The 14,819-nt window shown below is 34.7% G+C and overlaps 1 protein-coding gene across 5 annotated transcripts; it reads right to left on the bottom strand.

The window, feature by feature from the left end:
• Positions 1 to 3,009: 3,009 nt before the first annotated feature.
• On the bottom strand, positions 3,010 to 14,548 carry LOC124949117 (anoctamin-8). 5 transcript variants are annotated; one of them, XM_047493726.1, is made up of 17 exons: positions 14,176 to 14,545; positions 12,749 to 12,834; positions 11,570 to 11,730; positions 11,004 to 11,280; positions 10,676 to 10,864; positions 10,319 to 10,504; positions 10,008 to 10,160; positions 9,756 to 9,891; positions 9,140 to 9,195; positions 7,938 to 8,012; positions 6,991 to 7,305; positions 6,089 to 6,286; positions 5,701 to 5,992; positions 5,251 to 5,565; positions 4,896 to 5,163; positions 3,762 to 4,799; positions 3,010 to 3,407 (listed from the first exon to the last, which is right to left on the bottom strand). In XM_047493726.1, the coding sequence occupies exons 1-16, from the start codon at positions 14,411 to 14,413 to the stop codon at positions 4,301 to 4,303; spliced, it is 3,444 nt and encodes a 1,147-aa protein (XP_047349682.1). In that variant the 5' UTR covers positions 14,414 to 14,545; the 3' UTR covers positions 3,010 to 3,407; positions 3,762 to 4,300. The 5 variants fall into 5 exon arrangements, with proteins under 5 accessions (XP_047349682.1, XP_047349683.1, XP_047349684.1 ...); XM_047493727.1 differs by lacking the exon at positions 3,010 to 3,407 and having other exon boundaries at positions 4,156 to 4,799; positions 5,251 to 5,544; positions 14,176 to 14,548; XM_047493728.1 differs by lacking the exon at positions 3,010 to 3,407 and having other exon boundaries at positions 4,156 to 4,799; positions 7,036 to 7,305.
• Positions 14,549 to 14,819: the final 271 nt, after the last annotated feature.

Below are 14,819 nucleotides of genomic sequence, written 5' to 3'. Positions count from 1 at the left end.
TTATTTTATGTTTTTATCGCGTTTTAATCTTCATAGTGTTTAAACGAATATAGAATTCTTTAAATATTAGTTTATTGTAATACGTGTACATTAAATATTGTTTAAAAAATTATGAAATTACCGAAATTATTAATTTCTAACTTCTCACGCTTAGAAACAGAGAGTATCAATGTGTACTGGTCGGAGAGCAAAAGACAACTAACTCGCGAATCGTCAAAGTTAATCAAATGAACGTTTATGTTTATATTGCACAAGGCCAACAACGCAAGTTAAAAATTTTTATGTATTGAAATTTTATTTTAAAATTATTTTAAGTTTTTCTCGCGTTTCAATCTTTATAATATTTAAACGAATATAGTATTGCTTAAATATATGTTTATTGTAATACGTGTACATTAAAAATTGTTAAAAGAATTATGAAAGTACCAAAATTATTAATTTTTAACTTCTCGCGCTTAGAAACAGAGAGTATCGATGTGCACTGGTCGGAGAGCAAAAGACAACTAACTCGCGAATCGTCAAAGTTAATCTAATGAACGTTTATGTTTATATTGCACAAGGCCAATAACTGCGAGTTTAAAATTTTTGAGTATTGGAATTTTATTTCAAATTATTTTAAGTTTTTCTCGCGTTTTAATCTTCATAATGTTTAAACGAATATAGTATTGCTTAAATATATGTTTATTGTAATACGTGTACATTAAAAATTGTTAAAAGAATTATGAAAGTACCAAAATTATTAATTTGTAAGATCTCGCGCTTAGAAACAGAGAGTATCGATGTACACTGGTCGGAGGGCAAAAGACAACTAACTCGCGAATCGTCAATGTTAATGAAAGAAACGTTTATGTTTATATTACACAAGGTCAACTACGCCGAGATAAAGATTTTAACGTATCAGAATTAAAATTATTTTAAGTGTCTCGCGCGTTTTGTTCTTCGTAATGTTTAAACGAATGTACTATTGTTTAAATATTGGTTCATTATATACTGTGTACATGACCGTGTACATTAAATATCGTTTAAATAATTGACAAATTATCGAAAGTATTATTTCATAAGTTTTCACGTTTAGAAAGAGATCGTTATGCACCGATCGAAAAAGTATTGGAATCTTATATTAAAATTATATTAAGTTTCTGTCATGTTACTGTCTTTTTAATGTTTAAACGAATGTTATATTATTTAAATAGTAATTTATTATGTTTCGTCTTGGTTAGAAATTGTTTAACTAATTAAAATAATATGGTAAGTAACTAATTCTTAAAATTTTGCGTTTAAAAGGTGAGAGTTTCGATGTGCACCTGTCGGAGTGTAAGAGAAAACTAACTCTGAAATTCTTAAAGTGAAGAAGATGCAGGTTTATGTTTACATTACACAAGGCCATCTAATCCGAGATCAAAATTTTAAAGTATCCGAATTTGAAATTAAAATTATTTTTAGTTTCTCCCGTATTACCTTTTTTTTTATTGTTTAAACGAATCTACTATTGTTTAAATATTATCACATTGTATTCCAATTAGTGGTCGTTAATATAATTGGGAAATTATCAAAAGTACTAATTTTTAAGTTTTTTAGTTTAGAAAAAGACAGTTTAGATGTGCACTCGTCGAAGTACGAAAGAAAATTAATTCGGTTATCGTGAATGTTAATCGAATTTCGTTTATGTTGATATTACACTTGGCCGATATTAAATGACCCCGAGATCAAAATTTTTAAGTATTGATAAATTAAAATAAAATTATTTGATATTAATATCATTTTTCAAGCTATATAATGTTAGTTTATATTAGTTAATATTATTTAACAGTTAGTTGTAATACTTTTGAAGCTTTTTTTTTCTTGAAATCTTGAAAAGATATTGATGAACAAGGTTTCACCTTACATATGAAGCTTTAAGCGGGGATATTACTTTTTCAAATTTTTTCAAAAGCTTTATTTTTATGCATAAACTGTTGTCGAAAGAACACCATTTTCTGACATGATTTTTTTCAAAGAAAATTGTTTCAATGTTTTAGTGCCATTGTGATATAATTTTACAAAAACTTATACATCGATACGATAGGTGTATAGTGGGTTCAATGTTTTCTTATTACGCCTGTAGTTTATATTTTGTAATTAAAGTTACATACGCTACGAGTGAAAGGTGATTAACAGTGTTGATTCTGAATGTAATTTTTTATTCCAACAAATACTATAATTAAACAATTAACATATGGATGTTACATACAGGATATGGTTAATAAGATTTCGAGTTAATTCTTTATAGAATATTTTTTATTTGCTCGGTTCCTGTTTTATACAAAACATCTAACAAACACAGATGCTTGTCGCCGAAGTGCTTTTAAAGTTTTAAAGTCTGTTTTTTACGGAAGCAACTAATCTATCGACTTTGCGTCTATCGAACGAATCTTTTGCCACTTTTCTCGTTGGATATGCTAAAAAGATAACGCGCTCGTCGGTTGTATTTGTGTATATATGTAATGTGTATATGTGTATTTTTGTATATATGTGATGTTCATGTGACCGTTTTCCGTTGTATTAGTATGTATATGTTCGTGGATATGAGTGTGAATGTTTTTGTATGTATGTATTTTTAAATGATGCACTCGATCCTTTTTCGATCTTAATCGTCGATCTTAAATAATAATCATAAAAGAACGTTCAATTAAACATTTTTGCGCTACGTAAAATTAAATGATTTTTTTTTAATCAAAGGACGCATCAGGGAATCAGGGACGTAGAGGATCAGTGAGGAATGGCGAGATTGGAATGCGTTGCTAGGCCATATAGAATCAATCTCATAAATTCATGATATCTTCTTTCTTCATCGTCGTAGCAATTCAATTATATACAAATAGAATCGACCCTGAAATTCGTCGCATTATAAAATCGATGCATTGAAAGGAAAAAAAAAAGAAAAAAGAAAAAAAAGAAAAATTATTATCATAATCTTTATCAAGCAAGAAATTGTCAATGTCAACATAAATGAAAATAAAAGAATTTCGATTTTGTTGCGCGCGCCACAGTGCGTTGCGAGGGAATGCGCCAGCGGTTTTTTTTTCTTTTTCTTTTTTTTTTTTTTCCTTCGAAAAATTTGCGGGAAACTAAAGTAGACGCTCACGTACTACGTACAGTGCGACATGCAGCACGTTTACATCTCTCCTTTTTTTTTTTTTCTTTTCTTTTAATTTTCTTAACTTCTCATACCTGTGTGCATCATATATAGCTTTCTGTTAGAAACTTACTTGGCGAGAACGCTCGTTGTACGGTTGACCCGTCAACGTCTATTTAACAGTAAGTAACAACTTATATTTCAGCAACAATAACAATTTCACCTTCGGTGATCTCCCAATCGGAATTTCGCTACCAACGTGTCAGCTATCTTGCGTGTACTTTACAAATATCTAAATGTTATATATATATATATATATATATATATATATATGTATATATATATATATATATATATATATATATTAAGTCTATCATAAGTATTCCACAATTTCGTGGTCGTAAATGGCTTCTTCGTAACGTGTCGCTCCTGATAGGCGCGTTTTTGATTTTTTTTTATGAGTTTATATTTTTTCTCTCTTTTTTTTATTTGTTTTCTCAAGTAGGAGTCAAATTTATTTATACGAAAAGAAAAATGGAAAGTCATTGATTAAAATACGAGCCATTGTATTTTTCCTGGAGAGAAGGGATAACGTGTTCACGTTACAAAAAAGCCGAAAAAGTTTATTAATCGCTGGTGAACTTACGGCAAAAATGACGGCACTAGCAGGACGTTTACAGCTCAACGAGATATTTCTCTCTATTAACTTTGCAAAGGGACTATGATCTATGGTTAAAACGTGATTCCTCTAGGAATGGTATGTGGTGTAGGGTTAAATTTTCTATGGACGTTTCTACCGGAACGATGTTCCGTAATCTCGTGCAGACTCATTATTTTGTGCGACGTTCCTTTGTTCCATACTCGTATACGTTATTTTCTCTTTCTTTCTCTCTTTTTGCATCTTTCCTTCCATCTTGTCATTTTTATTACCAATCACCATCATAACCGTGAAAACGATATTCTCTCGAGAATCCGTCTGCGTTTTGTACAATGACACAAAAAAATGCCTTATCTCTTTTTATCTCTTCCTATCTCTCTCCCTCTCTCTCTCTCTCTCTCTCTCTCTCTCTCTCTCTCTTTTCTCTCTCTTTCTTTTTCTATCATTTCCCTTACGTATCGCGATCGCGTACACGAATAATTCTACTTAGCGGAAAAACAAAATTCGAAGTTTCCGAAGCGTGTTCTCTAATGATTCATTCTGCGCATCTCCATGGCCGCAATGTCGTCCACAGATATAAGCTTCTCTATGGGAATGCAAGATAGTTCACCGCCGACGCATGACTGAGGTTGCTGCCATCTAGCTTCCCTCTCTGCTTCCTTCGCTTTAAGTTCGGCCTCTCTCGCCCTTCGTTCTTTTAATTTTAACGAGAATATAGCGACCGAGCGTGCTCTCTTCATGAGACTCTGTTTTACTCTCGTTTTTTTTGCTTCGCGATCCTCCCTACTTGGTTTCTCTTCCTCTTGACTCGAAATCGTCTTGCTCGAATCTGACAGACCACCAACACCCGAATCCTTTTCCTTTTCGGGTACGTAAGCTTGTCGATCACGGTGCTCGTGCGTTGTTTCTCTCTGTTGATGATGCTGATAATGTTGCTGCTTCTCTGCCTTCTCTCGTTCTCTTTCTTTCTCCGGTGAAAAACGGAATTTTGGATTTCTGTGAGTTATCACCCATGGCGGAGCAGACCTTAACGATGATAAATAAATAAAGATTTATCAATCTCATCGTTAACGAAGATTAATACTTTTAATAATATATAATTATTTAATATATAATATGTACTTTAACAGATCACTATCCGAGGACGAGGCCAGATCTTTTGAAACAATGCAATCAGTGGATCTATGGAGAGTTAATTCTTCGGCAGTTCCAGTTACGGAACCAACTGCACTGATTTCAGAATCGCTCGATTTTCGTCCACCTGGTTCCAAGACTAATTTGCGTACCCAATCGACACCTCCGTGAGGACCGATCGTCAAGTGATGACCGTAATGATCTCCCGTGTTCGATGATTCTGGTTCGTTGGTTAACCACTCTCTCGATCGTCGGCCTGTAAGAACGAATGACATTAAATAATATGATTAATTCGATTTGTGAAAGGATTTTAAAGATATTGAGATTTAGGGAATATTCGAACCTCTTTCTCCTCCAGGTATGGAGCATCTTGGTGTATTGTGAATGTCTCGACTACTGCCAATATTATTTTCAGAAAGGAAAGAATTGCTGATCTCGCTGCTACTTCCAATACTACCGGGTGACTCAGCCGTAAGCGATGTCTCCGCGATTCTTGGTATCGATGCGGCACTTGGAGTTGATGGTCTGCTCGGTGTTTGGGTCGTCGATGCTAAAGTAGGACTATCTGGTTGGCTGGACATCGAGGCGTCTCCGGTACGTTCGGTCAACAGATGTGGCTCTTCGCTCTCTCCGTCTGCTGGACTCACCACGAATCTCCCTGAGTTCGAGCAAGATTAATAGCTGATAGGAGAAGGTCCAGGACAAATGGGAGGTCCCATCGTCGTTTAGCTTTGACCTTCTCATACATATACGAGAGACATCTCTTCATGAACATGAACATGAATATATTTACCTATGACTGTAGAAGGTTGTTGTTCCGGTGATGGTGTCGAGGACAATCTTCTCACTGCCTCCCTTCTCAAAAATTCAACTTTGGCCATTTCCGTAGCAACCCAATGTGGTATATCGGGTATAGCACAGGTTATAATAAATCTAATTGCTAGCATAATGTGTTCCAATGCGACTATTAGTAAAATTGTTTGCGTCGCAGACATCTCCGGAAACATTCGTTGTACCTGTCCGCTTCGACTGATTAATGCGCAATTAACTAAAATCGCGACGAATCCCATAGCTTCCATAGCGTTCTACAGTAAAAGTATACATATATCGTGGATATGAAACACATTTGAAAATTATTGATGAGATGAGTGCACTCGTAGGAAGGATGATGATCGATTTACCTGCCAAGTGCCGATATTTGATACCCTACGTCCGAAGGGTCGTTGAAGAACGTAACATAACTTAAATGCATCTCCTCGTAATTCGATCAGGTTACCAAGTAACGCAGCAACGGCAGCTAAAGGAAACGCTGACGAGAAGAGACATACATATCCTAATTGCGAGAGCATTTCTAAATGTTCCGAGAATGCTCGATCGTACTGTAATTAAAATGTAATTTTTTTAGATAAATGTTTATTAGCAATAAAATAACAAATCATATTTTCGTTATAGCAATATCTTCTATTTTGTGCGATTTTTTTTTCTATTCATCTATCGCATGCTTTTTCTGCGTGTAATTTGCGTTCTATTATTGGGCATGCATGATATACAAGTTAAATCGTAATAATGGCATTTCTAGAATAACATAATTTGTATAGTCTATATATATATATATATATGTATGTATATATTTATATGAGATAGTGTAAGTCTTTATAGCTGATTGGAATGAATTATTCCAAACATATGTGATGATCTATGTGATTTTTTATGAGCATACAGAAAAATACGTGATTTATTTACTAACGAAAAAAAAAAAGAAAAGAAGGAAAGCGATTGGGTGGGAAGTAATGGTTTCTACAGGTTTTAAAATTACAAGGAACTAACGTCCTAACGACTTTCATTACATTTGTACGATATATTAAGGACTTCAATCTTTTCTTTTTGTTTTTGTTTTTTTTTTTTTTTTTTATAAAGATCATGCATGCTTGCGTTCGAATCGACGAACGACGATAGTTACTGCAGTTTTCCTTTTCTTGCACGAGTTTTCCGTTAGTGCGTTCTTAGGGGAGATTTGATTAGGTACATAGAAATTATGAAAGAGGGATAAAAAAAGAAAAAAATGGCTAAATCTAAATCAAACCTTCAAAGTAACGTCACTAAGAAGAGAATTAGTGGTGTGTCCTACTCTGTAGAGAGAACTCTCCAACTCAGCCTGGCTAACGTTCCTCGGTTGCTTCGTCTTTCCCGTTTCTGTTCGTTCATCCTTCTCATCGGAATTCTTTGTTTTCTCGTCGTCCTCATCGTTACCAGGTGGTAGTCTCGCTTCGCTTGGACTCAGAGCACCAAAAAGCTCAAAACTCAGTTGCGCTAGACGCAGTTGCTCTACCAAATATGGTATTGCGGATTCTTTAAGATTTCCAATCACTTGCCGTGCTATCAGTAACGCGGCCAGTTGCTAAAAAAAAAAAAAGAATCGAATTTTTTCGCTAGTGATTCAATTTTTTATTTATTTATTTATTTATTTCATTTTTCTTTTCATTTAATTCTTGTCGACGTCTTACATGAATCGCGAATGATTCGATTGTACAATAATGATTTATATACAGGGTGATTTAAAATGGAAACATACTTTTTTGTTTCATATGATTTATTAATGAAGATTAGAAACTGATTGTAGCACATTTTTTCTTTTATATGCTCTTTTGTTAATTATTAATTAAAAAAATTATTATTGAAAACATGCTCTTGCTATATTTTATACTTCACCCTGTATATTGATTATTATTTATCAAATAAATAGGTAAAATGTGTCGTATGTATAAATTACATTATATTTACAAAAGCAAAAAATCAATATTGAATTTTAATTCTACATCTTTTATATATTAAGGATATAATATCTAAACATTTCTTTCATATCTATCATATCTATATCATATTTTCTATCTTTCATACCTACATACATATGTGCATGACAATGTGATGCTATCTTACATAGTAATAAATGTCCACTTATAAGGATGAAGAGAGAGATAAAATTTATTTAAATGTGATGAGAAAAAGTGAGAAAGAGAGAGGGTTCCTTACCTCCTTGAGTCTTTCTTGGTCTTGAAGATAGAAGGCGATGTAAAATAACGATAGGAAGGAGTTTACGAACTGAAACTGAAATATATAGTTTCTTCTGTACACTTGCCGTATTTGTGAATAAATTATGTATTTCTTTTATTTTGTTTTTTTCCTTCGTTTTGATGTCACATATATATGTACACGCACGGACATACATAGACGTATTGGTTATACATATGTACATACATACGTATATGCGTACGGCCATATATATAATACACGAGAAACTTTTCCTATATAACAACGTTTCTCAATCATTTTGTCGTGCGGCCCAATACATTTGTTTGCAATGACACAACGGCTCGAATGTTTATAATATAAATATAATTTTTACGAATGTAATAGACCAAAATCATTGAATATTATTTTAAAGATACGGATCTATTATTGCGATATCCTTGCAAATTCGTAAGAACATTCTATGAAAATATTTTAATAGCCCATCATTTTGCGACTCGTCAAAAATTTAACGTGGTCCAATATTAGGCTAAACGATCCATAAGTTTGAGAATATCGTTGCTATATAAGATATAAAGTGAAGCGTCGCGTTGAGAAGTGCTATTAGAAAAAAGAAGCGCAAGCAGAGAGCAAATTTCAAGTAGAATTTTCATGCAGCGATAGAGACAGCCACGATAAGACATTTATTTATTTTTCATAACGAAAATAAAGTGAAGGATCTAATCTTACTTTTAAAACGTCCACCTCTAAAATCACTATTCAATTTTTTTCTGTTCTTTTTCTTTTCTTTTTTCTTCTTTTTTTTTTGTTTTTTTCTTTTATATTAGTCGTATCATTCTCACACATCTGATTACACGTGCATTTCTATTATCGCAAAAATGAATATTTAAGATTTAAGACAACAGTCATACGTACCATATGATTTACTTATCGTTACCCATAATATAGTATTAATAATAATGTGCAATGATTTTGTGAAAAGATTATTTTTTGTTTTTCTTTTTTTTTTTTTCTTTTTTTTTTCTTTCGTTACCAAAGTATCATTAAGGCAAGATTTTTGAAAACATTTTCATTTGGAATTGATAATCTCGATTGTCCTTTGAGAAAGCACATGATGAAATCATTTCCGATTTAGAGGAGGACAAAATTGACGATACTAATACAACATTCATAATTTGCATTTGGTTTTCAAAATATCTTATTACCAGTGCCACCTTGTAGATCAGATGATTCTCGTACTCGGTGTCTAGTCGATAGTTTTCTGCGTCCAACACACAAAAATCAAAGATACTATCTACCATAAACTATATATAGGCGTTCTCCAAAAGATATATAAAAATAAGGAAAGGTAGTATAATTATACCCGAATAATTTTAGAATTATTCTCAACGATAGTTAGAAGAAGAGTAGATACATATTGGAAGTATATAGATAATTAGAAAAAGAGACTAGCTTTTATGTATCGTCTAGGGATATCGTACGTTCTTGATCGTTCTCTCTAGATAGAAGCTAAGCCGTGAGAAGAGATTTAGAAGTAAATATGCTAGGCTTCTCAGCTAGACGTGCACAAATGTGTATATATATATATATATATATACATATATATGGTGTGTGTATATATACATATATATATATATATATATATATATGGTATATTTAGTACCCGTGGATATAATAATAAAGATTATTGTGAGACAATCGATAAGACGTCGATCGTTCGTAATTCTCGTATGAATCGGCCGCATACGTAACGGAAAGATTAAATTAAAGATACGTAGATTGATACGTTTTTCTCTCTTTAATTTTTCTTTATATACATACCCAAGTCGTTCAACCAGACTGCGACTTTGAAGTACGCCTCGTCCATTAAGGCGATTACAACGGCCAATAATACTTTTGGCACGTAACTTAGCCAAAATCCGTAGCCTCCCGCTTCAAGACGTGCGTCCCACCAATCCTAATCGTAGAAAAAATCGTGCCGATTTGTTTCAACGAAATAATCGATAATTACCCTAAATCATTTCTTATAGATTCTTATTGAAGTATTGTGAAATTGTTTCTATCGCGTTCTACCTGTATTTGGAAGCTCAGAATCATGACGACGAAAACGAAAAATAGACAAGCGGCGATGATGGGTACGCTGACAAAATATCGAAAAACATTTCTTCGCCATCTGGGATAAGTTGGTTCTAGTCTTCCTGTGACAGGTGATATTTCTAGAGTACCCTACAAAATTGGATATTTGATAAATGACGAGCGATAAATTCGTTTCTTGTTATCTTTGATGAATTATTATTATTATTATTACTATTATTATAATTATTATTATTATTATTATTATTATTATTATTATTATTATTATTATTATTGATCGAAATCTTTACCGTGAAGAGAGGTCTAGGTTCGACCAACAAATCATCTCTTTGATCTAAAGTACCCCATCTATAGGCCAATTCGGCACCTCTTCGTTTCCAAGTTTCTAGATAAACTGTCGCCCAAATTACATTGAAGACTGAGAAAAGCACGTACGCCACATCTTCCACCGCTTGGTTCCTACCGATGATGCCGACCTTAATAAGGATTATATAATTAATGAAGTCAAAGCAACGTGTGCACCCTTCGTCGAATAATGACACTCATAAATATTTTACTTTACTTACAATCATGATAACATCATCATCATCATAATAATGTGCTTCATTTTTACTTGTTTTAAAGTGTTTGTAAAACAATATATTTACCCAGTATATGACACCCACAGCAGCGGGAACGATTAAAGCGGTGGTGTAATGTCCGAGCCATGCGAAGTACATGCTGATTTTTACCCCAAAATATTTACAGATATCGTCCAATGGTTGGGGACTAAAAAATGCGCGAACCCATGTCTTTCGTAATTGTTCTAATGCCGGTAGTTCATGTAATGGGAAGACCTGTACGTTGGTAATGTATGAAACGTTGAGTTTTTTTAATCAATATTACGTAACAATATATATATATATATATATATATATATATATATATATATATATGAAAAGAAAAAAGATAAAGAAAACACGTTCCCATATTGACCTGTGATATAATGCCTGCCGAGATGCACTTAGGAATAATGGCTTGTCCTTCCACCAATTTTAATCCTGATAAACTGTGAAGATCTTGCGGACCTGCTCTTAACGTATGAAGTAGGTGTAATACCAGGGACTGTCTTTCTTGGGTAGTAAAAAAATGAGCTTCGTCGTCGCTTCCTTTGAAGCAGCTCGCTTCGGAGCCTACGAATTCCTTCAAACCTCCACCATATTCTTGGCGTAGAGCTTTTGGCAAGTGTACTTCCTCCGCGGCTTTCAACAAACTGCGAGATTTACGATTTCTTTTTTATCGATCAATGTTTTACGTGAGAGACGATAAATTAATCGAGAAGATAAAAGATTCACGTAAGAAATTTTCAAAAGGAATATTCTGGAGAGATCATATATGTACATATCGTCTAAAGTACTATAGAAGTGTCAGAAAAGAATGGAAGCAAATTCTACTGTATAAGATCCAAGATTAATGTGTCAAGAGAAGTATAGCGCTTCTTCAGAAGTTTCTAATGACTCTGACGTTGAGTACAGCAATAAGACAGCTTACTACGTACTTACACGCTAAAAGGTGCCGTTAAGTAAAACCCGTAACTATCTGAAGAGGCATGATGTCTGACGTGTACCACTAGGCCAGGGGTCCCAGCCCGAAGTCGGCCTAAAAGCCACATCAAAGTTTCGTCGCTTGCACCGTTCGGAAACATCATCACGACGTCGCATTTCTATAACATAAAGGAATGTCAAGAACGTATCAGTAATTTTTTCCAGATACTGTCATTCATTTCGTTATTTATTATTACGGTACATTTAAACGAGATATAACATGATTTCTTTATCGTATAGCCACGATAACTGTAAACGTACGGTTCTAACTTTGATATGGCACATCATTCAAAGCCGCGAATGTTGCCAAAGGTTTATGACTTTTTGCTGGCCTGGCTATCATTCAAAAGCATAGACTAGTAGCAGATTTCCTGATATTGTTATATACCTATTAACTACTACATAAAATAATATATCTTTTACTTTACCGTCACGTTGATAAAAACGTGCCGATCGCGTCGATAAGAATGCTCGCATACTCAATCATTGATGCATCCCTGTTCGTTGACACTTCTTTTCATTATGTTTTATATCCCACTTCTTCTCTTATCTATCTCTTATGGTAGATCAACTTCTATGTGCACGCTAAAGTTGTTCACATTCGTGGATAAGGAAGTTTGTTGATATAACACAAAATCAATACGAAGGCGTTCACTTAATAATGAAAACAACCGGACTAGGCATTTCGCGCGAAGCACAGCAACAGCGATGAATAAGGTTGGCTGGCTTAATAGGATAAGGCGGCGCTTCGTATTCATTAGAAAGTTAACGTATACGTAACACGTTTGCGATTATATCGGCTAACTGACAACCGTTAATGCCTTGAACAATGACTCTTCATAATTTATAGAGTATAAATAATGGACGAGTACAATTCGTGCTTCTTCCTTTTACGATGCCATATTACGTAATATAATATCCTTTCTATTGTTTTGTTTAATTGTTTAAATATATCAAGTATATTTATCCGAGTATGTTATCCGTATATTTTATTTCGCAAGCTTACATGAGTTATTGTTAATAAAGAACGTAGTATATTTTCATAGTGAGTATAATGGATATTATTAGGAGGAATACGACAACGAGATAACAAGTAGAATATTTGTTACTTTGTTTACGTATATTTTGTGTACAAACCTGAGTAGGTACTTTTTGTATCCATAGGCGGCGGGGGGTCATCAAGTGGCCAGCGCATGGTATCTTACGTCTCAATAAACGTGATGCTAAGAAAGGAAAAAAATATATGAATCAGTATTATAATATATTGGAAGGATTTAAATGAATTTATTTTTAAATAAAATATATAAGATATATAAAAAGAAATAAAATATATAAAAATAAAGAGAGAGATTTATTTTAACGTTGATGAATACAAATAGACACAGAAACACACACACACGCGCGCGCGCGCGCGTGTTCACGCAAAAACACATATACCCGTGCGTGTTGGACGCCTTGACGGTTTTATACTTCCATTAGAGTCAATGTACTCGTTATATTTCTTGTTGCTCGACGAACGACCTCAAAAGATATTCTCTACAAAGTGTTATTTTTTTATTTCACATGAATAAAACGTGTGTTTTCTTTGGAATCACGGTAGGCTCTTATACGTTATCAATTAGCAAGTACCAAGATAAAAGAGAGAAAGGGATAAAAGAAAACAACTTCTCTTTTTTAAGAGTCCCGTTCTCGTTGTACAAACGCTGCGAATCTAAAGATCGAAATTCTTTGAAAAGAGTGTAAAGGCTCGTAGGTTTCTTTGAGAGAGTTCATCATTGTTCGGTGTTTGATTTAAAATGGAATGTGTCAATGTGCATTCAACGACCCTTTCTCAAATTGACGTACACTTATCATTGTGCAATGTGAATCGCCCACTTTCGGCTAGGGCACAATGCATTTCACCAGGTGTTATTCACAATGACTATTCATTCGACACATTGTAAAATATATCCACAAGGGTTGAAGGATCGAACTCAAACTTCTCGATAAATGCGTGCGTAATGTACGCGTAATTTATTATTCAAGTGTGAAACAAGAATTAAAATAAAAAGAAAAAGAAACAAAAGAGAATAAGAAAAATAGATAGATAGATAGATAGATAGATAGATAGATAGAGAGAGAGAGAGAGAGAGAGAGAGAGAGAGAGAGGGAGAGAGAGAGAGAGGAAAGAGAATCGACAACGCAAGTTGTTAGAGTGGGGAGTGCGACGATCGAAACACGATGGGGTTGGTGGGTGGTAAGGAAGGGAAGAGGGAGCGCATGCTGGGTGTGCGTGTTTCACATAGAGAATCAAAGTAACGATTCTCAGCCAACAGAAATGATCGTAGAGAATCGAGGATTCACCTGCCTTCGTACATATTCAAATTTTTAAGGTAGAAAAATTGCTACAACATTCTATAATATTGAAAAGAGTGAAAGTGCGAATGGTCCTTTTACGATATTCCAATCAGAATTCACATTTAATAGGGTAAATTTGAAAAATAAAAAGAGAAGAAAAAGAATAAAGGCTAAGAAAGATAAAGGTATGTGGATGGATAGGAAAATTGAAGTTTGTCAAAACTCACCCTTGTCTAATGTCTCTTTGGCCGCGTGTATGACCTTCCTCCGTCTAAGTCCCTCACCGGCCGGGACACTCGTCATCGTCGATGCACTCGCGTCCTTTTCGGTAGCAGTTGCGTTTTCGGTCGTGCTTCCAGCTTCGTCATCGCTCTTCGGACACTGAGCCGACGTTATACCGCTAGGGGTAGTCGATGTTCCGTGGTGGTCGAGGAGATTGATCGGGGACCCCTCGCCGCCTGGCATAATGTCCCGATTGGACAGGACTGTCGTCCTTAACCGAGAACTCCTGCGCCTGAACTGGACTGATACCCTACCGACTTTACCTTTACCCTACCCAACATAGTTTCCCTCTTTCTCTCTCTCTCTCTCTCTCTCTCTCTCTCTCTTTCTCTCTCCCTCTTTCTCTTTCTCTCTCTCTCTCTCTCTCTCGTTTTCTAGTCGCTACCGTCGACGTCGACGACGACGACGTCCTCTTTTGCAAACTTGCGCCATCTGCACGGATATCGTCGCACTTTCTCCCTCTCCCTCCCCCTCCCACCCTCTTCTATCTCTCTTTCTTTCTCTCTCTTTCTCTCTCTCCTATCTCTTTCTATCTATACTCCTTTGCGATCGATGAATCTCGCCTTTTCCCGTAGGGGGTGGTCTCCAC

Source organism: Vespa velutina, chromosome 5, assembly GCF_912470025.1.
Source record: "Vespa velutina chromosome 5, iVesVel2.1, whole genome shotgun sequence".
Taxonomy (NCBI): Eukaryota; Metazoa; Arthropoda; class Insecta; order Hymenoptera; family Vespidae; genus Vespa; species Vespa velutina.
Note: the sequence above shows the minus strand (reverse complement) of the source record. Positions and strands in the feature narration are given on the sequence as shown.